The 26,191-nt window shown below is 42.7% G+C and overlaps 1 protein-coding gene across 7 annotated transcripts in view; it reads right to left on the reverse strand.

Moving 5' to 3' along the window:
- LOC136542049 (pentatricopeptide repeat-containing protein At1g76280-like) overlaps positions 1 to 9,524 on the reverse strand; it is a 37,890-nt gene extending 28,366 nt beyond the window's left edge. For 3 of the 7 annotated variants that reach the window (XM_066534307.1, XM_066534305.1, XM_066534306.1), the window contains exons 1-8: positions 9,283 to 9,524; positions 9,129 to 9,183; positions 8,989 to 9,040; positions 8,398 to 8,597; positions 8,184 to 8,291; positions 7,270 to 7,452; positions 6,057 to 6,411; positions 5,803 to 5,963 (exon numbers count right to left, since the gene is read on the reverse strand). In XM_066534307.1, coding sequence (XP_066390404.1) covers positions 5,803 to 5,963; positions 6,057 to 6,411; positions 7,270 to 7,452; positions 8,184 to 8,291; positions 8,398 to 8,597; positions 8,989 to 9,040; positions 9,129 to 9,183; positions 9,283 to 9,296 — 1,128 coding nt within the window. In that variant the 5' untranslated portion in view covers positions 9,297 to 9,524. Of the gene's footprint in view, positions 1 to 5,566; positions 5,612 to 5,802; positions 5,974 to 6,056; positions 6,412 to 7,269; positions 7,453 to 8,183; positions 8,292 to 8,397; positions 8,598 to 8,988; positions 9,041 to 9,128; positions 9,184 to 9,282 lie in introns of those variants that run through there. The other 4 variants (XM_066534309.1, XM_066534308.1, XM_066534311.1 and 1 more) reach the window with 4 other exon arrangements.
- Between the last annotated feature and the right edge of the window lie 16,667 nt (positions 9,525 to 26,191).

The raw sequence follows: 26,191 nt of genomic DNA on the forward strand, positions 1-26,191 counted from the left end.
AAATTATACTTGGAGCAACATGCAAAGTGTGCCTCTTCTAGAACAAATTGACAAGGTTTTCACCTCCTCGAACTGGATATCCACTTATCCCAACACTTTAATGCTACCAATGGCAAGGCCAACTTCTGACCACACACCATGCAAAATTCAGATTGGTACCTCAATACCAAAATCATTGAAAACTTCTGGGTTGAGCACCGTGGCTTCTTAGAGCTGGTTCAATCAACATGGAACATCAATGTTAGAGCAACTAATAGTGCTATCAGGATTTCTGCCAAATTTAAGCTTCTGCGAGCAGCTCTAAAAAAATGGAGTAAGAGCCTATCCAATCTTAATGGCACAATTAAAGACTACAACTTCATTCTAGAAATCTTGGACACCTTGGAAGAACAAAGGCCCCTGTGCATTCAGGAACACAACTTCAGGATCATCCTAAAGCAGCACATACTCAGACTCCTGAAATATAGAAAGGAAAACTGGAAAAAGAGCTACACCATTAGATGGACTAAATTTGGGGATGAAAGCACAAGTTTCTTTCATGCTGCTGCCACAGAAAGGTACAGGTTGAACACCATCACAAGCTTAGTAGCAGAGGACGAAAGGGATGTTTTCGACCATCATGAAAAGGCTGCCATCCTTCTTGAGGTGTATAAGGGCAGAATGGGCAGCACATCAAAACCCACCATGCAATACAATCTGGACCAGCTAGTGCAGGAAAACAATAACATGGATCACATATCTACACCACTCACAACACAAGACATTGACAACGTAGTTAAGCAAATGCCTGCTGACAAATCCCCTGGACCTGATGGATTCAATGGTTTTTTCATCAAAAGTTGCTGGCATATAATAAAAAGAAGACTTTTATACTCTATGCTTTGATTTTTTTAATGGTGATCTGGACCTTTAGGCCATAAACAACTCCTTCATTAAATTAGTCCCCAAGGTCAACAACCCCACAGGAGTAAATAATTTCAGGCCAATTTCTTTGCTGAATTGTGTGCTAAAAATAATCACAAAATTGATGGCAGATAAGGTGCAATCAGTTATCCTCTCTCTGATACATACAAACCAGTATGGATTTATTAAATCTAGAACAATTCAAGATTGCTTGGCCTGGACGTACGAGTATATTTATCAGTGCCAACATTCAAGAAAAGAGATTGTTGTTCTAAAATTGGACTTCACCAAGGCATTTGATACCGTGGAGCATACACCATTTTGGAGATGATGAAACACTTGGGATTTGATGACAAATGGAGACAATGGACACAAAGGGTCCTAGGCTCAGGTTCCTCTTCTATTCTCCTTAATGGGGTACCTGGCAAACAATTCCAGTGCAAGCGTGGAGTAAGGCAAGGAGACCCTCTTTCTCCACTGCTTTTTGTCATGGCTGCCGACCTACTGCAATGTGTAGTTAATAAAGCACATAATCAAGGTTTGTTTGAACTGCCCACACCTTCTCATGAGGGAGCTGACTACCCAATAATCCAGTATGCAGATGACACAATTTTGATCATGAAGGCTTCACAGAGAAAACTATTCACTTTGAAAGGGTTACTTGAGACTCCTAGTCCATCAGGCTAAGAGTCAATTATGGAAAGTCCTGCCTTGTCCCCCTAAACATGACGAATGAAAAGGCCCAAATGCTTGCAGGTGTTTTTGGCTGTAAAATTCAGTCCCTTCCTTTTACCTATTTGGGGCTGCCAATGGGTACCACAAAGCCAAGAGTTGAGCACTATGCACCACTCATGAATAGAACAGAAAGAAGGCTCACAGCCACATCTAATTTTCTTACACATGCAGGGAGGCTTCAATTAGTAAACTCTGTACTGTCATCCCTCCCCACGTATGCTATGTGCTCACTACAAGTTCCAGCTGCAGTTTTGGAATACATCGATAGGGCAAGAAGGCACTGCTTGTGGAGAGGTTCTGACACTAATGCTAAAATGAAACCTTTAGTAGCATGGAAAAAGTGTTGTAAGCCAAAGAAGAAAGGAGGTCTTGGGATTATCAACCTTAAAAGTCAAAACTCAGCCCTGCTTCTCAAACATCTTGATAAATTCTATAATCAGAGAGATGTTCCTTGGGTTAAACTTGTTTGGAGCTCTTACTACTCAAATGGGCAAATACCACATGCTTCAACTGATAAAGGCTCCTTTTGGTGGAGAGACATACTGAAGCTTTGTGACTTATTTAGAGGTATTTCAAGCTGTACAGTTGGAAATGGCTTCCCTGTTCTTTTTTGGTCTGATGTCTGGAACAACAACTTGCTCCAGGATAAATTTCCCAGATTATATTCATATGCAAAAAACAAAAAAAATCTCAGTTGCAAAATTTCTTACAAGTAACACGCTGGATTCTCAATTCCACCTACCTCTATCTGAACAAGCTTATCAGGAATACTTAGGGCTCCAGGAACTCATACAAAACATTCAAGTACAGGAAGATTCAAAGGACTCTTGGCATTACATGTGGGGAAATAGCACATACTCTTCTTCTAAGTTTTACAATTTCCCATACAAGCATGTGTCCCCTCCTGCTCCATTCCTATGGATTTGGCAGTCCAAATGTTGCAACAAGCTTAGGGTGTTCACCTGGTTGTTGCTGATGGACAGACTCGATACCAGAAATATTCTCAAAAGGAAGAAGCACAAGCTTGAAGGAAACAACTATATTGTGCCTTGTGCAATCACAATGTCGAAGAAACAGCTCTCCATCTCTTCTTCACATGCCCTTTTAGTCAGGCTTGTTGGCAGCACCTTGGTGTTCAGTGGAACCTTGCGATGGATTTCTTCCATATGCTGTTGCATGCGAAGGAGGGGTTCTCAAACCCTTTTTTTCATGGAAGTTTTTATCATCAGTGCTTGGCAAATTTGGAAGCAAAGAAACAACTTCATTTTTAGTAGAGGCCAACCATCCTTCCTTGCTTGGAAAACAGGTTTCATTGATGGAAGCTCACCTACAAGCTCACAGGATCTCTGAAAACAAGCGCTCTCCCTTCCTTTCTTGGATAGATTTATGTACATAGTTTGGTCCAGTCTGCCTCAGGCTACCTGTTTCCTTCTTTGCTGCTGTTTTTTGTTCTGTCTCTTTTGTACAGTTGGTTCTTTTTGGTTTAATAAATTACTAACAGTGGGGGCTTCCCCTGCTGTTGTTCTTTCAAAAAAAAAACGATAACCATAACGGTCTGCAGGCTTGAGCGACCCACGATCCCGAAGGTTATAACAAGAGGACGGCTGAGAAGAAAGATCCTCAACAGAAGGTAGCTTAGCAGGAGTCACATCCAAAGATGGCATAACAAGAGGCAAAGGATCCTTGATACGTTGGAGATGGCTGCAGGAGTGGATCACAAGCGGTTCGGAACCATAAATGGTCCCAAGAGGAGTCGGTAAAGATGGCTGGGGAGAAGGCACAATAGTGGGATAGTGGGAGGAGGAGGTGGTAGTACGAAGAAACATAATGGGGATAGGAGTATCAAGGAAGTCAAGAAAGAAAGGGGCTTAACAACAGCGGTTGCTGAAACATCAGAGGGACGAGGGTAGAAAGGGCGAGACTCATCAGAAGTAACATTATGAGAAATCCGCATGCGACGAGCAACAGGATCCCAACAACGAGACCCCTTCTGCTCAGCACTATAGCCCATGAAAACACTCAATGTAGTGCGCTCATGGGGTGCAAGAACATAGCACACACAACCAAAAAGACGAAGACTTGAGTAGTCAGGTGTCTTGCCCCAGAGGTGCTCATATGGGATTCCACCATGAAAGGCACAGGAAGGCTGAATGTTAATCAAATAAGTGGCAGTAGACACAGTATCAGCCCAAAAGTGAGGTGGAACAGAAGAAGCAATAATAAGAGCACGAACAGTCTTAAGGATATGACAATGCCTACGCTCAGCACACCATTCTGAGCATGAGCACCAAGGCAAGAGAACTGAGGAAGAGTGCCCTGCTCAAATAGGAACTACCGTAGAGCGCCCGAAAGATACTCCCCAACAGAGTCAACATGAAAAGCACGAATAGAAGTGTCAAACTGAGTACGGATCATCTTGGCGAGAGTCTTATAGATGGATAAAGTCTCACTACGATGTTTCTTGAAGTAAACCCAAGTGAATCAAGAGAAATCATCTACAAATATGATATAGTAATGATGGCCCCCTTTCTAAACGAAGGCTGCTGAACCCCACGCATAGAGTGAATAAGATCAAAGGGACACTTCGAAACTAACCCACTAGAATGATATGGAAGCTCTGTTTGCCTAGCTTACAGCCCTGGCACTGGTCCAAGGATACATTGAGTGCTAGCCGCATGATCAGATTGGGAACATAAGAGACACTAGGAACATGAAAAGAGGAGGACAATAGAGTGCCGCGTCCGGCAACAGAAAGAGATGAGCCATCAGTAGTCTGAACAGTAATAGGAATAGGAGTACAAATAGAAGAAAGACTGGTACAATCAGGAGAGAAGCAGCCAAGCAGTAGCATCACTGCCAATACTCTATGAGGAACAACCACCTCAGCAAGAGCGAGCCTTCTTTCCACAGTGAAGTCCACCAGTGCCACCACTCCTCAGAGAGGATGCCACTGAAAAGGGGGGCACTGTGGGCGGAGTGGCAGTAAAGCCAAAAGGTGTAGAACGAACAGCCAAGACAAACAAGCAGGCTGAACGAACCACCAAGACAAACAAGCAGGCTGAACGAAGCAAACCAGCAGACCGAAGACGGGTCTCCCCATTATGAACAGCAGAGCCTCCATCAGGGACACACAGGGCTCACGAGCAAGTAACTGAGCACGAAGAGGCTCAAACTCTGCACAAAAACAAGTCAGAAAGTCATAGGTACGCCAAAGCTCAAGGTGAGTATGCTGCTTCGAACAAGGTTCACAAGTGGCAACGGACAACTGAGGACCAAGAGTGTCAAGCTCACAACAAGCCGCAGATAGCTGGTTAAAGAACTCCTGAACAGTGGCATCACCCTGCTGCAACAACTGCTCTTGCCATAAAGCCGCAATGTAGGTGGAGTGACCAGAAGGCTCGTAACTAACAAAGAAAAGTCCACATCTGAGGATGCATGGTCAAACTGAATAATATCTGCAGCTAAATGCTCCTCCATACTAGCAGTGAGAACAGCACCTGCAAAGGCATCCTCATCTAACCAAGTCCAGTATGCTGCAAACTAAGACCTGTAGGAGGCCATGTCATCATCATACACATTCCCCTTCACCCCCACCCCCCACCCGCACCCCCTCAAAGCACAGATGGGCAGTGCAGCACAGCACCGCAACGAGACAGACGTGTCTGCTACCTCCCTGCATCAGCCGGCACAGCAGGAACAGCGGGGCAATGGCAGGCTGGAGGAACCACACTGGCCGTGCAGTGGCGACGGACAACAGGTGGACCCTAGAAGCTGGCTCTACACCATGTTTGGAACTGTGCTTGTATTGAGAAGAAGGGCTAAAGCCCAAATATGTACATAGGCAAGAGTGCATAAAGATCCTTATACAAAGAGGAAAATACATATACACCAAACAAAATCAAACACAAAATTAGAAAAAATAAATGTCCAGTAAGCAAGGTTGCTATCCTCCATCAACGAAATAGCACCCCTCCTATTCATAAGATCAAACACGGTGCAGCAGAGGAACCAAACATGTTAGCAAATGCAATGTTGCTACACGGCATTTCTACCATCTAAAAGATAGAAATGTTCAAAGTTTCAGAGAAATATTTAAGGTTAAGTTCAACGCATAGATTGCATGGCCATTATATAGACTGGAATATAGGTGTATATATTTGTTACCTCTGTAAATAAATGCTCAGCTAACTGACAGTTGTTAAACTGTACACATGCATGCAAAACATCGTTGAACGCCCATCTCAAAATTTGTTTTCCTGCACTTGGTGCAGACTTCAATGTACTTGCAACACCATCTACTCCAACCTTATAAGAAAGATTGTTGCCTGAACAAAGCTGAAACAAAATAAGTTTTATATATCTCATTGGGATAATGACTACACTAATATAGTAGATGGTGTATGAAATGGAATGCAGACCTGACCGAGTTTTCTCCTCAAATAGCTCAGGCTGAGCATCAACCAAATGTTCGCCAGTAACCAGCTTCCCTTGACATGATGGCAGGGTGAGATCTTCAAATTCATTCAAAGCAGGTACAGGAATGTCTAGTCTCGATGACTGGTATCTTCTTTTAGAAGACACCCTCAGATAGTCAGAGCTTCGTGCAGCAAGGGCTACCATATGCTGCAAGATGTGATATGCAGATTGAAGGTCACCTAGCGCAGTTAAAGCCCTTATAAGTCTCCTTTGTGTGATAATGTTTGGGCTATAATATCTAAAGCAATCCTTCCAGATATCATAAGCTGCAGGCAAATTTCCCTGTAACACTGCAAGCTAAAAAACACAAAACAAACTAATAAGCGAAGCTGCCACAATATTATATAAAAATGAATTAATTATGCTAGAATGAACATTCAGGCTGAAAAAAATCAAACAAGCAAGCTATCACAACATTAGTTCTATTAGCATGTAAGGGCAAGTATGTCTTCCAACGACCACGGTACATAAATATATAGTGATGGCTACTGCATATATGAAATGTAGTATTTCATGAAAGAAACACAAAATAAAAGGGCACGAGAATTTTTGCGTTGGATCAGCAACAATCAACAACAACAACATAGCCTTTCAGTCCCAAACAAGTTGGGCTAGGCTAGAGTTGAAACCCACCAAGAGCCCCAAGTTACGGTTCAGGCACTTCAATAGCTGTTTTCCAAGTACTCTTATTCAAACATAGATCTCTAGGTATATCCCAAGCTTTCAAATCTCTTTTTATTGCCTCCCCCCATGTCAATTTCGGTCTTCCTCTACCTCTCCTCATATTATTAGCTTGGCTTAGGATTCCACAATGCACTGGTGCCTCTGGAGGTCTCCTTTGGACATGGCCAAACCACCTCAGCATGTTGGATCAGCAACAATACTAAGAAAAAAATGATTAAGGAAATATTATGGATTTACAGTCATTTTATACTGATTTATTCAGGATGAGGTGAAAGCCACACAGATAAAACAATATGCGAAAAGGGAACTACTTAGGCAGCAGCATGTTAGTATTTTTAAAAAATGTACCAAGGAGGAAGCAATATATATGATGAACAATTTGATATGAAAGTAGGCTTGTGACCACAACAGAAAAGTCGGGTGAGCTGATATTAAATGGGCATATAAGAAAGAACATTTCTTCGTACAAACCTTCAAAAGCTCACAGTATGTTATTTCAGACTTCCCAAGAAAAAGATTTTCCAGTATCTCAAGACAGCATTCAGCATCCTTCAGATTTGCTCTACTTCCACAGGCATTTAGAAAGATATTAAAAATCGGTATAGTGGCATAAGTGCTTTCTTTCTCCCCGAGAAGAGCCAGACAGTTAAGTGCCTATATAGGAAAGAAGATTCTGAACTTGCAGACTGCATGGAGCTAAACTATTCATTAAGCTGTCAAACATACAGCACAATAAAAGAAATTAAATTCCACTGGATCACGCAGAATTTGTGTTAAAAGAAGAAAAATTAGTAATAAGCTTACCCCCAATATCCATCAACTCATCAAAGTAACACATTAAAAAGGTCAAAATCTTTTAAATGTGTAGACAAGCATGTGATTAAGCCTGTCTATCTTGTATTTCAAATGGTAATACAGTGTGCAGTATGCTTGTTTTTTCCATAAACCAGCGTTATGTTTGTTTAATAATTTTATGAGACACTTGCGCAGCAGAATTTACAACTAACTTTCCAATTCACCTCTCTTACAAATGAAAATTTAAAGAAGTTCCCTGCAAGCTATCAGTGCGCGGGCAAATATTTGTAGCCATACCCTTGCACAAAAGGGCGGCATGAAAGCAACAAAAGCAGCAACAATAAAGCCTTTAAATCCCAAGCTGGGCTAGCAAGGACAAGTCGAATATAACGGACCCACTCAACCAGTACCCCAAACATGGGTCTGTTATCTATGGTGCATCATTTATAGCATTTGGACCAAACATCCAAGCTAGTATCACAAGGAAATGGAAGCTTTGCCGTGATCTTGCAGTCTGTTTATCTTTAACAAAAGAATATGATGTGCCACTAATATTGTTATTAGCTTGCGAAAAGAGAAGTACTATGTACCTCCTTCGCATATCCCCCTCTGCTCAGAGCTCTAATGACATATCTGCAGATACTTTTACTCATGCCAATGGCCTTCTCCTCCATGAGTTCCAAAGTTTCCATAACAAACTAGAAATATTGGAAAAGCTCCAAATGGAGTTCTAATCAAAATGACTGTATCAAAGTCATGCTGTGGTAAAAAGAAAAAAAAACATGCATTTAACAGTAGACTTACCAAAGGATCAGGTGCCTCTGCACAATACTCCAATATATAATAAAAAACTTCCTTGGTCAGTGCTTCCTTAGTGTGATGAAAGTTCGAAAGAATCAATGATGCTCGCTGCCGGTCACCTCTACGGAGAGCATTGACAACTTCTGATTGCAAGGGTCTAACAAAACTAGTCTTCCATGTAAAATCATCATACTCTGTAATCACTGTAACATTGTTTACATACTGATATGCACAAAATTCACGTACAGTAATTCTGCTAACTGAGGGTAATATTCAGCTCAGAGACCATGATAAGATGAAGCAAGCAATGTATATCAAAGTGAAACTTGCTGTAGGCAGAGAACAATCAGTTATACCAGGCAGTGGGCCAAGCCTCGAGGAACAAAAACCCATATGCTATGCAGGCAAAGACAAGGCATCAAATATATAGGCATATAAACAAATTAAACCGTTTTTCCATACACTGACAACGTTCATCTGAATTGTCCGTACCATTTCCAGATTAATAATCATACAAGCATATCCAAACATGAAACCAACTACAACATTCATACAAACCAATAACGAAACCAAAATAATTGAAAATACGCTTACTGTTTGAACAAGTTGGGGCGTCTTCAGAGTGAACACTTGCTGCATTGGCCACCTGCAAGAAATCAGTATTATTAGCATCTAATCCACACGCAAATAAATGAAACAACATGGAGCGTACAGGAAGAAATCCTGCATATTACGTGAGGGGGTTTGAACGCCGCCGAGGAGTTCGTGCACCGGCGAGCGGCCCTCGATCTAAATGACACGGAAACGAAGATGATTGTGAGAACAAGATGATTGTGAGAACACCACGTGACCAGCCCGAATCATTCATTCCTTGGATAGCTCGCTTACAGTATCCTCTGCATCGCAGGCAGCGAAGAGGGGGGCGCCTTTGGCCGGCGGGCGGGACGATGATCTCTGGGTTTGCCGCCGCACAGATCGAGGTGGCGCGGAGGGAGCGTGGGAGGTGGAAGCGGTATACACCGCGCAGCCTACAAAGTGGAGGCTGACGAGAGCGAGACCGGCGACGAGGGGTTTGGAGATGCTGCCGCAGGCGGGGGGCGACGAGGGTGAGAAAATGGCAATTTTGCCATCATCAGATTTGGGCTTTGCTCGTTGGGTATCGTGCAAACGGGATTCGCTAGGATGCCGTTACGAAACTGGGTAGCGGGAATGTCATTTTCTTTATTTCTTTCTAATTTAATCATTTTTGTATTTCAACCAAACTCTTATTCCTGTGTTTACCCCTGTCCTAAATACCTCGTCCATCCTTTCTTCTTCCTCACAATTCGCACGCACATCTTCCTCTGCTCCTCTCTCCTCACACACGCACGCATGCCGGCTAGTAGCCGCACCAATCTCATTCTCATGGGGACTAGCCACTGCACCACCCCAACACGAGCCTACCGCAGCACCACACGCACGCCAGCCTGCCACCGCTGCTCTTGCACGGGCGGCCGCACGCCGACGCCACGAAGAGCATCGCCCCGATTGCGCTTGATGTGCTCAGGTGGAGGCCGGCAATGTCGTGTAGTGGAGGTCCGTGATGGGACGGCTCGAGCTAGGGGCAGACGTCTACTCAGTCATGGATGATGGCGCGTGCCTACTCGAAGGCGACGAGCCGGCGTCAGCCGGCGGCGGCGCAGCGTTGGACAGCCGCGGCAGCAGGGTGGTAGCAGTGCGGCGGTGGGGTTGGCGTTAGGGCGGGCGACGGCGGTGGGATGGCCAGGAGTAGCGCCGCGCGTGCTGGTGTCAGGGCAGCACAATGTGCATTGGGGCGACAACGGCCTGCTGGTGTATTTGCGTGTGAGGAAGATGAACAGGATGAAAGAGATAAGGTTTTGAGTTCAGGGGCAGGGGTAAATTAGGAATTAAAGTTTGGTTGGAATAAAAATAATGATAAAATTGGAGAGAAATCAGCAAAATGGCATTTTAGTGTGTGCACCCGGTTTGATAATGGCAATCCGACGAATCCCTTTTGCATGATGGCAAACGAGCGAAGTCCAGGTTTAATGATGGCAAAATTCCAATTTTCTCGACAAGGGTTTGGAGATGTTGCCGCCAGCCGGGGGCAACACGGCGGATTAGTGGAAGGGTTTTGGTGTTGGGGGCTGGGGGCAAAGACCTCGTGCGGACTCGCGGCCTTGCGGATGGGCAGCCGACGCCGTTAGATGGGACATCAGCCTTACTCCCTCGACTGTCCAAAATAGAGATACATATGTTTTTTGCCATTGATTTTTTTTAACTAAAATCGTGCCCGCGTTGCCACGCATGATGGACATCTGCACCGGTGCCGCTCGATCTAGGTCCAGGACGTTGGGGCTAGCGTCGATGTCGACGCCCGGCATTGCATGAGTGGGAGAATTCGGATCGAATTGAAAGGCACGAGGAGTCGGACGGCAACACAACCGAGTGTGGCCATTAGTTGTCGGGTAGACGATAACCCTTCATTTTACAAGAGTAAGGCATTAAATATGCTGATACGATACTATATTGATGAAGATGGATGATAAAAGTTTCATAGGAGTAAGAAAACTCTCCTGCATTGTTTTCCAAAATATGAGTGTGTTGAAAATTGGGACATAAAACCCCCCACTGTGAATGGCTTTAGTATAGAGATTTAGTAGTTAGGTTTGTATGTGAAAATATTATTAACAAATGCATCTCTTATAATATTCAACAATTAATCTGATAATATTTATTATACATTATAAATATATTCTCTTACATATATATTTGATCAAAATTAAAAATGTTTAACTTATTAGAATATGAGACAGCTATGGTTAAGTATAACATTTTAAAAGAATGTGTGTGTGTAGCCATTAACTGGGCCAACATGTGAGTACTCCATCTGTTGTAAAATAAATGCACTTATAGGATTTTTTAAATAGATCAATGTTATTCGAAAATTGCATATTTACCTATCAAAAGCTATATTTCAACAAAATTAAATTCCCTTTAGGTGTAGAAAAAGTAAAGAAATTTACTTGTCCTGTTTTGCAGCACTACTTCAACAGTACTTTTCAGCGAAGGAACATAATTTTTCTCTGACAGTAAATCAGCATAAACCAAATTTCAGCATAAGCTAAATGGATCATACCTAAAAGTATATGTATTTTAGGACAAATTCAAATGCTTACACTTATTTGGAATGGGGGAGCATGTAACTATAGTAAAGGAAGGTAAGAATATAAAAAGCAAACATACGAGTGTATGTATGTATATAAAATTATGAACTATGAATGGTGGTATAAGTCTCTTTATTCAAATCACAGAACACACGCACACACCTATGTTGATACTGACGAAGTCATCTTATCTATATGAGTACTTTAAAAAGACTAAGGGGGTGTTTCCTAAAGTTCAGTTCCTGTCACATCGGATTTCCTAAAGTTCAGTTCCTGTCACATCGGATGTTGGACACTAATTTAGAGTGTTAAATATAGACTAATTATAAAACGAATTGCACAGATTGAGACTAATTTACGAGACGAATCTATTAAGCCTAATTAGTCTATGATTTGACAATGTGGTGCTACAATAAACATGTGCTCCAGCTGGCCGTTGCAGCTCACCAACGAGCGCCGACGGTGGCCAACGGTGGTGTCCAAAAAGGATATTGTCATGGATCCTCTTCTCTCCCCCTCTTTCCTCAGCCCTTATCCAAGCTTCATGAGGCTCCCATGGTTAGGGGTAGACATTGGGTTAACCGTCGGTTCAGTTCTTCGGTTTTTTAGGAAATTTGATTCTATTAGAACCAGGAGCTAATCGCTTCTTTGCAAAAATAGGAACTCACGAAATTTGTTTTCAAATATTTCGGTTCGATCTATGTTATAACCAAACGAATCGGATTACAGGTTCAACAAGCAAAAAAAAAGCAATAAAAAACGAGTCATTGTTGTCTTCCTCGCCATACGCGCTGCTCCGTCTCGTGCTTGTGCTCGTCCCTGCATCCAGTGGATGGAGAGGGAGGTGGAGGTCAGAGCATCCATGTGAAGCCCCAGCGCTAACTCACGCAATTTGGGGGCTGACTGCCGCAACCACTGCTCTCCTGCTTGGATGCGTTAGTTGACGGGAGGTGGCATGCTGCACGCACTGGTGGGGCCAGCCGTCGTCGTTGCTCTCCACTTAGATACGCCGGTTGAAGGGAGGTGTCACGACCACGCGTGCTAGGGGGCCGTAGCCACCGATGAGTCATCCTGATGGGGCCACCGCCACGTCCTCCTACGCCTTGCTTGGGGCTACCGCCGGTTGAAGAGGAAAGGAGAGGGGACGCGCCATGCCCACCAGACTAATCAACAGATGGATCTAGGGCAGTGGGTTCTGGGCACCTGGTGGTTGGGTCGAGGAAAAGGATTGAAGTGGCTAGGTCCCAAGGCTTGAGGCGTGAGGAGGAACAATATATACCTACATAAACAACTAGTGGGCTAGGCTACAGTATTATTATTGGGCCTTTGTATGGGCCTCTTTGGCACAGCTCCCAGCTCCAGCTTACTCTCAGCTTCCGCGGAGCATGGCCAAACACTTAAAATGCAATTGAGTTCTAGTGGGGAGTGTTGGCGTTTCTTAGCGTCGCTACTAGGATTTGTGTTTCCTAACAATGGCACCAGAAATGTCATGACGATATTTCTAAACGCATACAGAAATATTCCACAAGCACACAGATATATCGTTGTAGCATTTCACCCGGATGTATTTGGGTATCGTTCATTTATATTTTCCTAAATGAAGGCATGGTGTAAAAGTCTCTAGTAGGGACATTGATAAGATAACATGACTGTATACTAGACCAAAGTTCATAACAGAGGTAAGCCAAGATAAATATTGGATAGTGTGACAAACACACTCAAGCCAATCTCAAGGATAAAGATAAAAGAAAGAATAAAGAATAAAACAATATACCTAAACTAGAGCAGGCTTATCTTATATAGCTATGCTAAGATGAGCATATGATTAGACAAATACATGAGTTTCTAAGGTTTGAGATTCTAAGTTAAGATAGCTTTGGTCACTATAAACTTACTTCGGGCACTAGATAACACTTGTCTGCCAAGCGTTGCCGGCCTATGGCTCTACGCTAAACCCGAACGTGGGGGATTACGAGGGATGGACAGGGCCATCGCCACCTGCCGCCTACCCCTCAACCACGAGGAACGAGGAAAATAAAGGTAGCCTCTAGCCTAGACACCACGTCTATGCTATCGATTACTACTCTAGCGTGCATAGGGTTATCTGTTTTTATCAAGGCCCTCTACTAGAGTACCGCCACAAGGACGAACGACGAACCCGCAAGTAAATAATGACCAAAACTAACTTAAAGTAGAACTCACCTATAACACTCTCGGTGTTACATAGTGAATCACTTGCTAAAATATGTCATGAGCATCATACTTAAGTGATATTGCATGTGGTTTGATGGATAGGTAAAGCATTGTAACTTAAACGAGTCGTAAAAACGTAAAACGAAAAGTTAATTCATGATTTATAAAGTTAGCAAGTAGAGATGTTAACTAATTTTTATTGAACAAAAATGCTATAAAATATATATGTTACACCTTAATAAAGTTTGAAGTACATATTTTGTAGAAGATAGTGCAACTTTTGTTTTAACAAGATAATAACGCTAGCTAACATTTCTAATAGCTTGGAAATCAAATTTGAAGCAAATCCAACTCAAGACTTGGTCAATTTCTTAAGTCTGAAAACAGATTGACAAAGCTATGTTTGGTAATTTATTCTGTAAAAATTGAGTTTAGGAGTGGTGTCGTTCTTTAGCTCTTGTTGATATCCTAAGGTGCCCTCTTTAGAGTAGTGAAGGTGGTTTGGGGATTGAATCAACTGTGTAGTTGTTTCGAACGCTTTAAAACCCGTGCACAGCGTGTTCTCAGGCTATTTTTCCTAGCCGGACGTGATCACCATGCTAAGCGGCCTCGACATCATGGCGCTCTGTGCGCGCAAGCGCTCGCGTGGCCATGCGCTGGCTAGCCGGAGCTGCCCGCGCTCTGGCCGCATCACTGTCCGCCTTGGGCTGCCGTCGCGTGAAGCCGTGGCTGTCTGACTCGCCACGTCGCATTGCCCCTGCCTGCTGCCGTTGCCGTGCGTTGCTACTGCCCTACGTGCCGCGCCATGACAACACCACTGCCGCTACCGTCACATCGCTGCACCACGCTACGCTATGCCACTGGCCTGCCTGGACGCTACACGTATGAGGCTGAACTGACGTCGCCATGCCATTTATGGCACTACGGCGCGCGGGCCACGCCGACCTTGAGCGCGTGTCATCGGCTAGTGCCGGCCATGGTCGCTCCGGTCACGTCAACCGCATCCCTCCAAGCAAGCACAGGGCGAGCCTTGACTGTGTCCCCACCATCTCCCGTCCCTCCCATGTCCTCTTCTTTGCTACCACCACCAAGCTATGCCAGCCCGCCTACATGTGAGAAGCCATCCCCTATCAATTCCACATACCTGCGCCTGCACTCTCACATCCTCTCACTGCCCACCCCCACCCAGACTTGAACCATACAAGGTCAAGCTCCAATTTTGAGCTTCGCCCTGCCACCACGCTGTTAAGACCCGTCACCGCCCTCACCGTGGTCAGCCCCCTCCTCAATGTCTCAAGCCAAATTAGCTACACCACTAGCCTCACCTAGAACCCCTCCTCGTCATGCTCACCTAAGTTGCACCTCTGCCATTGCCTCCTCGCCGCTAGCATGGCTGTGTCGCTACAGTTCACCATCAAGCTTGCCATGTGCATGCGGTCAGGCTCGCTCGGGGCATGTCCGGACAAACCATCACCTCTGCTAGGTCAGTGGTGAGTCCTTGTTTCTCACCCGCTATCCTTACTACCTTTTTAATACTATGGCTCACCGAAACACCGTTGCCATTGCCTTAGGGCACCCGCTGTCATGGAGAGGCCCTTCTATTGCATCTTAGTTCATGCAGCTACCACCCATCACTTCGCATCAAACCCTAGGTGAGCGTCGGCCTCGTAGATAGGTCAGCGTGGGTCTTGTGTGGTTGGTGCAAGCGCCAGTGCCATCGCTCGCCGCGTGGGCGCGCACAGGGATGGTCGAGGACCATATCATTGTAAAAGAGGGAGATTGTGAGGGCTGTAACACCCTAGGTGTTTGTCACCAGTTAAGCAATGGGTTTAAACTCAACCATGGCATGTTAAGTGGTGATGGAGATGTTAGGTCAAACATATGAAAATGAGCCACCACTTAAACTTGGACCATGCACCATTGCTTACATGCTGCCCTTTCTAAAAAGTATGCTTGAGTAATGTTGGATGTACTTGTTTTATGTGTCTCACATCAATATCCATCTATATTGATCCATGGAAAAGTTTCATGAAGTTTGGAATCAAGAAACCATATGAAATGATAAGTTATAAGCTGTCTTGGATTGCTTTATTAAGTGAATGGAATTATAGTTCATCAACCAAGCCTTACAACCTAGCTCAAACAACTCTACTTACACTCATGAACAAAAGTTATGTAGGGTTCATGTTGAGCAAGTGGCCATAAAATGCTCCAATAGATCAAAAAGGGTAATTTAAGCTTTACCGTGATGCTATTTTGACCGGTATTGACCAATCACTTACGGTGCTTGCATGGAGTTGCACCCTAAATAAAAGTTGAAGTCCATGTTATGTACAACAAACTTTATTTTTGGACCAAGAGCTAGATCAGCTTGTAAGCAAGTCAAAACAAGCCCTCAAGTTGGAATCCATGGCTGTTTTGGGGAGCTCGAAATTTGGCTAAGTCTGGATGACTGAATTCGTGATTTGAGTTTTCGTGTACCCCACTTTATAATCTTGTATCTCCCAAACCAAGCCTAACCAGCTCAACTTCATATAAGCAATATTGGTGTACTCATGTAGCTCTACCACTCTTATTAATGGATATCTCGCTAATTCGCGTCGGTTTGAGAGTTTGAGGGAGCCGAAGATTGGGTTTCAGTGGTATGTTTGAGGTAGTATTGTAGCTCCTTCATGCTTTTGAATTGGATTTCTATGGCCGACACCATGCAGAGGCATTGTAGGTCGCGTGGTGCCCTCGCTGCTTGCATGGCCGCCAGCTCGCCTCCTTGCCTGCTCTAGTAAAGGACCGGCACACTCCTCTCTACTCTCTGTCTCTCATTTCCCCTTCCCTCTCCTGCTCTCTCCAAGCCGGCACCATGCCACTGCCGCTGCCACGAACGCCGCTACTGCTTGAGCTCCATCACCGCCGGCCACTCTCACAGTCGTCTAGATAAGGCCGCTGCTGGCTTCGTTGTCGCCTCCTCCCTTGTCCTACGTTGCTTTGCCAACCACGCCGCTGCCCCTCACCATGCCGCTGCTGCACGTGTTGTCCTGCAGCCATGGCCACCCGTGGGAGCTTCGTGGCTATGCCACCGGTGGCTAGCTTAGGCCAAGATAGTGCCAGCTGTGGGTACGTCCTGCCCCAGCGCCCTTCCTCCACGATAGCCGGCCACCCTGGCTGCCTGAACCGGTCGGTCCAGACGACCTTCCCTGTTGGAATCACGTCAATGACCGCGGGCAACAATTCAACATAAGGGAAGGGTCTAACTATGAACCATAGAGTCATGTGAATAGTGCACATAAGGACTGGTTCGCTAGGATCTGTATTAGTAAGAAGTATAGGGTCCCCGATGCAAGATCTACACCCTTTTCTCTGGTTTTTATAGATTTGAATGATTAATTTTGAAAACTCATAGTAATTAGTAGAAAAATCGTAAAATAGTAAATGAGGACTTTTTGGAATCCTTGTGAAATTATCTATGTAGTAGATCTATAATATGGCATGTTTTAGTTTAAATCTTTTGCTATAAAAAGAGATTTATGCAGTTTGGTTCTTAATACTAGTTGTGTCTTGTCTTTTTTATAACTATAGTTGTTTTGCTCAAATAATTGTGAAATTTTTGTGGAGTGCTACTAAGGTTATTATTAATGTCTGGTACAAATTTCAATAGTTTAGGTGTGATGGTTTAAGAGTTATAAAAATAACAAATGCCCTGTGTTGCTTTGTTCCTATTCTAAATAGGACTGCATGTTTGAATTAATTGGCTTAGTTAAATTATGAATCATGAATTTATGATAATACATGAGTTGTAGTACTTTTCTTAAGCTTTTCAAAAAGCTAAATATCATGATTTTTGGTTAAGTAGATCTTGAGTTATACTTGCTTAAATCTCTGTGGCTGTTTCTGCCCAAACCCCGAGAGGGTTTCCTTGTTCTTACTGTGGGGCCTTCTTAATAGTAGAATTAGCTTTAGGTGTTTACAACAAAGTTGTTTAGAATTTGCTAGTATTTCTAAAAAGTCTAGAACCACATTTATTGGACATGTATAACTCCATTTATAGCTGTTTAAATTGGCATATCAGTTTCTATCCATGTTTTAGATAGAGATTCATTCATTAGATTAATTGACCCTGTTATCTGTAGAATCATCTTAAGATGATAATAAGAACGTTGTAGATAACTCACTTAACCATCTTGTGTTAAATTTTCATGGCATTTGGCCAAATATTTTGTGAGTTATGACTGTTCTAAGTTGGTCTTAAAAAATTGTAGTTCTCTGGAATTTCTGGACCAGATTTGATAAATATGACTGTTTGAGCCTTTTAACTTGGGAATCATGCTAGGATAATTAAATATGAATTGGAGACAATTTCATAAGATTTTCATATTGTCTTGTTGCATATCTTTTGGATTAGTACAACTCTAGTTATAAGCTTGTGAAGTTGGATTGCAAAATCTGTCTAAGTCTGGACAGAGGTGCTCAATTATGCTTGATTGACCTTGTTAATGGTGGAATCACCTTGTGATGATAATAAACATGTTTTAGATAATTTAATAAGGTTTCTATAAAGATAAGGTTCATGCTTGTTTGATGTCTGTAACTCCAGTTATGCCAATTTGAAACTACTACTAATTTTCTGTCCTAGTTCGGTGTAGATCTGAAACATTGGCATGTTTGACCTAGTTAGCTTTGGAATAAGCTTTTGGTGATAATAACAATGTTGTAGAAAATTACAGTATCTTTCCAAAAAGTCTAGGATCACCTTCTTTGGATGTTTGGATCTTCAGTTATGGGTGAAACAAGTGTTATCTGTGCTGTTGTCCAAATTCTGTGTTGTGCTTTATAAGTTGATTGTTTTCACCTTGCATTGCCTTATGTATTGCTAAGTGTAACTCATGCCTTTCATGGTGTTAAATTAAGTTATCTGAGATCTTAAATTATGATTGATGTTTTCAATTGAATAGCTTAACTCAAGTTATCTGGTGTACCATGCTTGATATGCTCACTATCTTTCTATAATAGATTATGTGATGCATCTCGTATTGCCGTTCTTTTGTTCATGCACTTGCATCTTGCATCTCATCTAGGTACGCTAGATGAACCACGTGAAGGATGTGATGTTGGAGTCGAACCCGAAGAAGGTGCATGGTGAACCTATCCCGAAGATGGAAGGACTTAGCGAGTGTCGTCTAACAAACACTAACCTAGTGTGGGATTTCAGGCAAGCCCCGGAGCATTCTAAGTCTCCCATGTTTTTACAAATATCTTGAGTATCTTTTATTGTTGATGATGCATTAAGTATAGAAATTGGTTGGAACCAATTGTTGCATTATATCCTTACCTTGGCCAGATAAAATCCTATGAATCCTAATTAAGTGTAGGATCGAATGATGCTTAGCTATGCTTAGACCGGTAGAAGTCGGGTGATTTTCTGTCACCTGCGAGATGTAGGATGAGCTCTGGTCATGGATGGCTATATTTGCTATCGTGAAAAAGAACCATGTGTTAATAATGAAAAGAGACTAGACGGGATGATGGTAGTGCAGCAATAAGGCATGGAGGTCTTAGGTGTGAATCTATCCCCGTCTGTGTCATTTAAGGACCGATACGCTGTACGTCCTCATGTCATATTGAACGCAGCCTAACATTTAGCTAGCTGGATAACTCGTTCTGACCGTGAAGCCTAGTAGCTGTAACACCTCTGGTGTTTTGACCTAGCACTAAAACTTGACATGCCATCATGTGCCTTGCAAAGCATTCATAAAGTAGAAAATTTTGAATGCATTCACTAAATAAGCTTTATTTCATAATGTTGTTATTTTATGTGATGTGATTCAAAACCCTAAATAAAGATCATGACCACAAGGGTCAAATTTCATGTGATCATGTGAGACCATGTGTCATTTGACTCAAATAACCCTAATGGGCCATGTTACTGGTCAAAAATCAAAGTTAAAGTAAAAAAGATAAACAAATCAAATTTGAATTCAAATTCAAATCATAAAGGTCCTTTTTGCCCCTTTTGTCTAATTTAAAATCCATTTGGAATTTGGGGTTGTGACAAAAAGCAAAGTTGAATATTATTTTATAAGGATCAACTTTGGTATTCAAAGTTTTTCAAGTTTACATATAAAATTTGGAGTAATTTTGAAATGATTCAAATGCTCAAATGCACCCCAAATTCAAATTTCAAAATAGAGGCATAATTTGAAAATGTTCCTTAAAGCAAAGTTGTAGAGTTTGAAAAGTTGAGCAACTTTCATTTTTGGAGATTTTCAACTTCTTTAGAAAATTTGTGAGTAATTTACAAAATTAACGCAGTGGCAATTCTGTAAATACTTCAAAATTGAAAATTGGCTGAGTGCCACCTCTCTACTTGCCGCTGGCGCCACGCTGTTGTCACCGCCAATCAAATTGCGCTGCTTCCTCGTGCATTGACACGAAGCCGGTGCCGTGGCGAGTTCGTTCGTGCGCTGTCGACGCTGGACGTCCCCTTCCCGGCTATAAATAGCAGCAACCGCCGCCGTCGCCCCTGTTTTTCCCCTCTGCTCTGCTTCGTCGCCAGTTAGCTCTGTCGCTCGCTGTAGCCACCATCGAGCCACATCCGTCGTACCCAGCTACGCCAACGCGATCGCCTCGATCTTGTGCTCCTCTTCGACTTGCTCGCATTGCTTGGGTTGGCCGGAGTCACCCGGCGCAACATCTTCTTCTCTGAGACCGACCGGAGCTCCGCCACCATCGACTCGACGTGGCCAGGCTGTTCCAGACCGTCTCCGTCTTCATCAAACGCACCGGCGTGATCATGGTGAGCTTCTGAACACGATACTCACTTCGTTTTAGACTCTACTGCACCGTTGCTGGGGTTACGCCATGAGCCGTCGTGCCTGAGCCACCATGGCTGGCGTGGAGCTCTCTCTAGTGCGCTTGCTACCGTTCTGAGGGCTAGGATGGATTCGTAGGATGGTGTAGATCATTTAGGTGTGGTCTGCCTCGCCGGAGCGTCGCCGTCGGCGCGTTTTGGGCCGGTCAGTGATGGCAGTGCCGCCGTGTCTTGTTATGTGACACTGACGAGTGGGGTCGGGTTGTCAGTGAGAGAGAAAGAGAAGAATAGTAATGTTTTGGTATTTTCTGATTTTGAATAGTGCTGAATCTTTGGAAATTTGTAGGAAAATAATCATAGCTCCAAAAATTCTGAAATTTTGTGTGTAGCCTCTGTACATGCTCTAGTATGGTTTAAAAATTTGAAACTTGAAATTTGAATAAATTTTTAATGTTCAAATATTCAGTCCATTAATTAATAAATGCAATTTCCATGATTTTTGTAGGCCACTATATAATTCCAAAAATTATGAAATTTGTTTTGGTATACTAATTTGACATAAGGAAGCTTACATAAAATTTTGAGGTCATTTGGAACAAGTTCATTTTTGGGCTTATTTCCAAATTAATTCAAAACTAAATAAAAGCAAACCCTAAGTATTTGATTAGTATTGAATCTTGTTTTGGTCATGTTTTGTGACTAGTAGGGTTTCAAGATTTATTTGGTCAAGTCACATGTGTGGTTCTTGACGGTAGAATTGCAAGTTAGTTTTGTTGGCTTGTAACTGTACCGTGACGGAAAGTCGTATTCGAGGTGTTTTTATATTTCATGTACCATGAAAGCATCATGTTTACATTATCATCATGTGAAAGCATATATTATCATTTCGTGTAGAACCCGAGAGTGAAACGATTCTAGTTGAGCAAGTTCTGGAAGAATCCCCGGTTGTCACGGGATTCGATAATTATGGTACTGATAAGGAACCTGATATCATCAACGAAGGCAAGCCCCGGTTTATGCATTAAACCATTACCTTGTTTACTTTGAAAAGTTTATCACCTATGTTACTTATTGCATTAAGTTGATTAAATTCAAATGTTACCTACTTGATGTATTGCCTACCTTGTTAATTTTTTACCATCCTTGAAGATGTTTTCTTTTAAAAAGGCGTAGATTGCTTAGTATGCTTTATGGTAGGCTTTCAAAGTAAAAGTTTCGATACAATCAAAGATGGCATACTGGCCAAAGAAAGAAAGAAGATAGAATGAACTAGAGACTGGTCAGGTGACTTATCTTGAATGTTGGGTAATGTTGCCGACTATGTCACTTAAAGGCCACTCATTGTGGATCTTCTGAACAAGACACTTTGTAGTACTGGTCACATACTCCAATAAACCTACTTCGGCTAATCCGATACTAAGACGAATGCCCACGCACTGGGAATGGAGAGATGGCGGGAGTAGCGTGTACCCTCATGGCTGGAATGTGGCCGGATTTGAGGTGTGCTGTGCTCTCGGGTGGCGTGGAGATGGCTTAGTATAGGAGGATCCGGTAGCGAGGTTGATATATGCAAGATTAAGTTCTACATATGTCATGTGATAAGGAATCCCCAGCTGGGACTTGAATCAATTTGAACTGCCAGTGCTCCGTGGATATGGAGACTCGATTCATTACAGAAGCAATGCAGGACTGGTGAATTACTAAAATATGAGAAAAGAATGGAATGAGAAGGATAGGAATATGGGAAATGTACATTTAGTTTGAGATAATGAACTTAAAGGACTTAGGGGTAAAACGTGAAAATAGAATGAAGAATAGTAAGGTTTTGGCAAAGAACTTTTGAATCTTGCTACATCCTTACCTTGTCCTAACACCTGCATCTTTAAAGTCTTTCACCTCCTGTTACGTTGGGTTAGTCTTGTTGAGTACTTTTGTACTTAGGGTTTGTTAACCCTTGTTGTAGGTGAGTCGCATGCGCAAGCTTGTTTTGATCCCTGCTGCATGTCTGTGTTTGAAGTCAATAACGATGAGGAGTGATGAATGGCCTTTGGACAGGGCACTAGTTTGTATGATAAATATAGTTAATGTAATATTATCCCACTACTATGGTTATATGACACTTATGGTATTGTAAGTTTGAAAACAACTGGTTTGTAACCTATGTTACCTTAAGACTTCCGCTATCTTTTACTCTGATGTATATATTTGGATAAACTGTTGTAATCTGCAATGTCTGTGATTGGGATCCTGTTTGAAAAAGAGAATCATGGATGATTTAGGTTTTCCAAGGACACCCGACAGACCTATTGAGTTGTTGGGAACTCATGAACACTATCCGAGGTCTGTTAAGACAACGATAGGTGCACGTGGGCCCAATTTCTTAGGAGGTTCTACCACAGTAGCTCGATTCAGGCCGGGAGCACGAGCAGTTGGTCGTAATCTAGATGGCAGTAAGGATGTGCGGAGAGCCATTGGCATAAGCCCAAGGGCGGGTTAAGTCACCGAGCACTCATGGCAGAGTGGTTCTCTGATTTTGTGGCACTGATCGGACCCGTGACTCCTAAATTATACCAAAGGTTACTTGTTTGCGACCTTGACGGGGGAAGCAGGGTTTATGTTAGGAATACCCCTCCAACTAGATAGGAATCGATTCGAATCGCCATCTCTCTCTCGGATAGTGAGAACTTGACTGAGCAGCGGCAATGTAGATTCACTAAATTTAAAGATATGGTTAAATGATGATGATGATGATGATAATGATAATGAGCCATGAAATACCTGATATGGTTATTATTGTTTGTAACTTAATCAAGTGATTGATTAGTACAGGTGCTAATGTAGATGGTAGGTAATGGCTAAAAGTCACTGCTAGTATAGGTGAATAATGCTAATGGTTACTCAAGCTTTTATGCAAAAAGGTTGTCCAGCAAGATCCACTGATAAAGCCTTGCATAATCCTTGGTGTCACTTTATTTCTGGTTTATGACGAATAAGTCTAGCTAAGTATATTCGAGTACTCAGGGTTTATCCTAGCATGTTGTAGGTGAGGTTCTTGGCCTGTTGAAGATGGTGGCTAACCGCCGGTGGGCTCGGTGACTCTATATTTACTTCTTATCTATATGCTGTTGTCTAAGGATGTCACTTATGCTAGCAATGTATTTGGAACATATATTAATGTACTTTTAAAAGCTATGTTGTTTTCACTAATCGGTTTTGAAACCCAAACTTGTACTATTATTTGTGAACCTATTTATAATATTATTTTCGCTGTAACCCTGCGTATGTGATGTGCATTTGCTTAATCACGCGATCTTGGTTGTGATGTTGATTTACCGAGGTCTTTCGGGACACTCGGCAGACTACCGGGTTTATATAAGTGAAAGTATGCGCGTGTCAATGTGTTAGCGGGGACAGCCGTACTTGATCTTATATAAATTGGGCGGTTCTATTACAAGGGCATTCTTGCAATGTTGTTGTCTATAGGAATAGTGCGAATAGTGCTGTGCAAATACTAGGTAGCGCAGGGGCGTCTCTGCAAAAGCGCCAACGCATGGGCCGTCTCTCGCCGTGGGCCGGTCTGTGTGTGTGGGCCATGCCTACGGGCCGCGCATGTGCGCGCGCGCTGCGCGCAAGTGGGCTGAGTCCGCGTGGTTGTGGGCCATGCTGGTGAATTCGTTTTCCCTTTTCTTAAGGAATTAGAAATAGTTTTATGTTTTGATTTTTTAGCTGAACTTTGAAAATTAATATCAATTCGCATAGGTGTCCAAAAATTGTGAAATAAATTTTGTTGAGTTCCTAAAAATATTGTTTATCTGATGGTATGACTAGATTATGCAGGTCTGAGTTGATGCTAAGGCTTATTAAATCATTTGAGAGCGCTTAATATTATTAGGTTAAATACTGTAGGAATTTTTGTGGTAAATTGGTGATAGCTTTAGTCCTGAAATTTTTATGGTAGCTTCATTATATTATTATGTGCTCACTGTAATTTTGTAGCTTTAGAATAGACTAATTATTAGGGTAGTTAAATGCTCCTTGTTTCAAATATACATTAAATCAATAGTAGAAATAAATATATATCCTTCATTTGTAAAGCTAGGTGTTTGTTAGTTGAACCCAACACTTTGCTTGGTAAAGATGATAGTTAGCTTAGTGCCTTAATCATTAGAGCTAGCTTAGTACCTTAGTGCGCGGATTCTTATTTTAAGAGTTATTGTTACATAAATACTAAGTGTTGCATCATCATCGCATGCATGTAGAGAACGAATTGGCGAAGATCGTGACCATCGGCGATCATGAGTTCGAAGAAATCATCGAGGAGTATGAGGAGGAGATCCTCATGCTAGAGGAGGTCTCGGAGCCACCACTGACTAACTCAGCTGACACCGCACCTGCCCAAGGCAAGCCCTGGCGCATAACCTTTATTTTGAATAATCACTGGATATATATATGTGATGTGCATTTACGTTACATGCTTATTGTTGAAACTACACGCACAGATATACCAACCTATGAGTCCTAGTAGCTTAGGTCGAGTAACTGCTATGCTTAGGTTTTTTTGGTAGCGTGAGTAACATGCCGTTAGTCATAGTAGGTAATTATTATTACTGCTCTCATAATAAAATAGTGAAAGAAAAATGGAGACCAGGTAGGGATATGGTACGGGTATTGGTGGGTATAATAGGTTGTGTCCCACGGCCAACGGTACATAGCTTGGTCACATTGTTTTCCCTATTCATGTTGGTTAAGGACCGTCTATTGCTGTGGATAGTAGTCAAGTCATAGACTTATTATCCTGCGCACATACTTACTTATGTGAGTAGGAAGGCTTGTTGCTCTCTTGTCGTGGGTTATGCCTCTTTCCATACCAACTGATTGGGGGCGGGGATGGTCGAGGTCTAAGCACCACACTGAGTTTGGGACTCAGGTGTGGGGCTTGGAGTCCAAGTTTGGACGAAGACCTAGACCCCTTGACAGAAGAGTGGTGGGTACATCTTGCTTGTGTCTGGGGTACAAGCGGAGCATGTGTTTCGAGGTACCCAACTAATGAACTAATCATGACTGCTAATGAAACACATACCTAAGGATTCACTACTAGTAATGCTTTTTGCAAAAAGAAAACCTAGCAAACCATAAAGCTTATCATATCCTTTGGAGTCAGGAAATTATTCCCACTAGTTGGGTAAGTCTTATGAGTACATGGTGTACTCAGGGTTTATTTACCCCTATTACAGGTGCAGCTTCAGGAGTAGTGTCGACATAGAATTTTTGTCTCCGTGCTGAGGACACACGTAGCAAGCCGAAAGGGTTCACTTGATGGAGCAGATCCGCCTAGCTTCAGCGCAAGGGTGGTAGATCCTACGCGATCCTCCTGAGACGTGCCAGTCAATTTGATCCTACAATTGACAAAGAGAGAAAGCTCATCAGTAATTACGGGCGGAACATGCCAGTGTTGCCAGACAGTCCCGAATGTGCGGCTCTGAGATCCAATATAAGAGGAGATCGACTAAATAGTCGAGTCCAGCATATTCATAAGCATAAATCGATTAAAGCTTATGGGGTTGTATAAGAAGAATTGGTTATCATTCAGGATAAATATTATTTAAGCAAATATTAATCAATGGCAATAAGATAT

This window comes from Miscanthus floridulus, chromosome 3 (genome assembly GCF_019320115.1).
Source record: "Miscanthus floridulus cultivar M001 chromosome 3, ASM1932011v1, whole genome shotgun sequence".
In the NCBI taxonomy this organism is placed as follows: Eukaryota; Viridiplantae; Streptophyta; class Magnoliopsida; order Poales; family Poaceae; genus Miscanthus; species Miscanthus floridulus.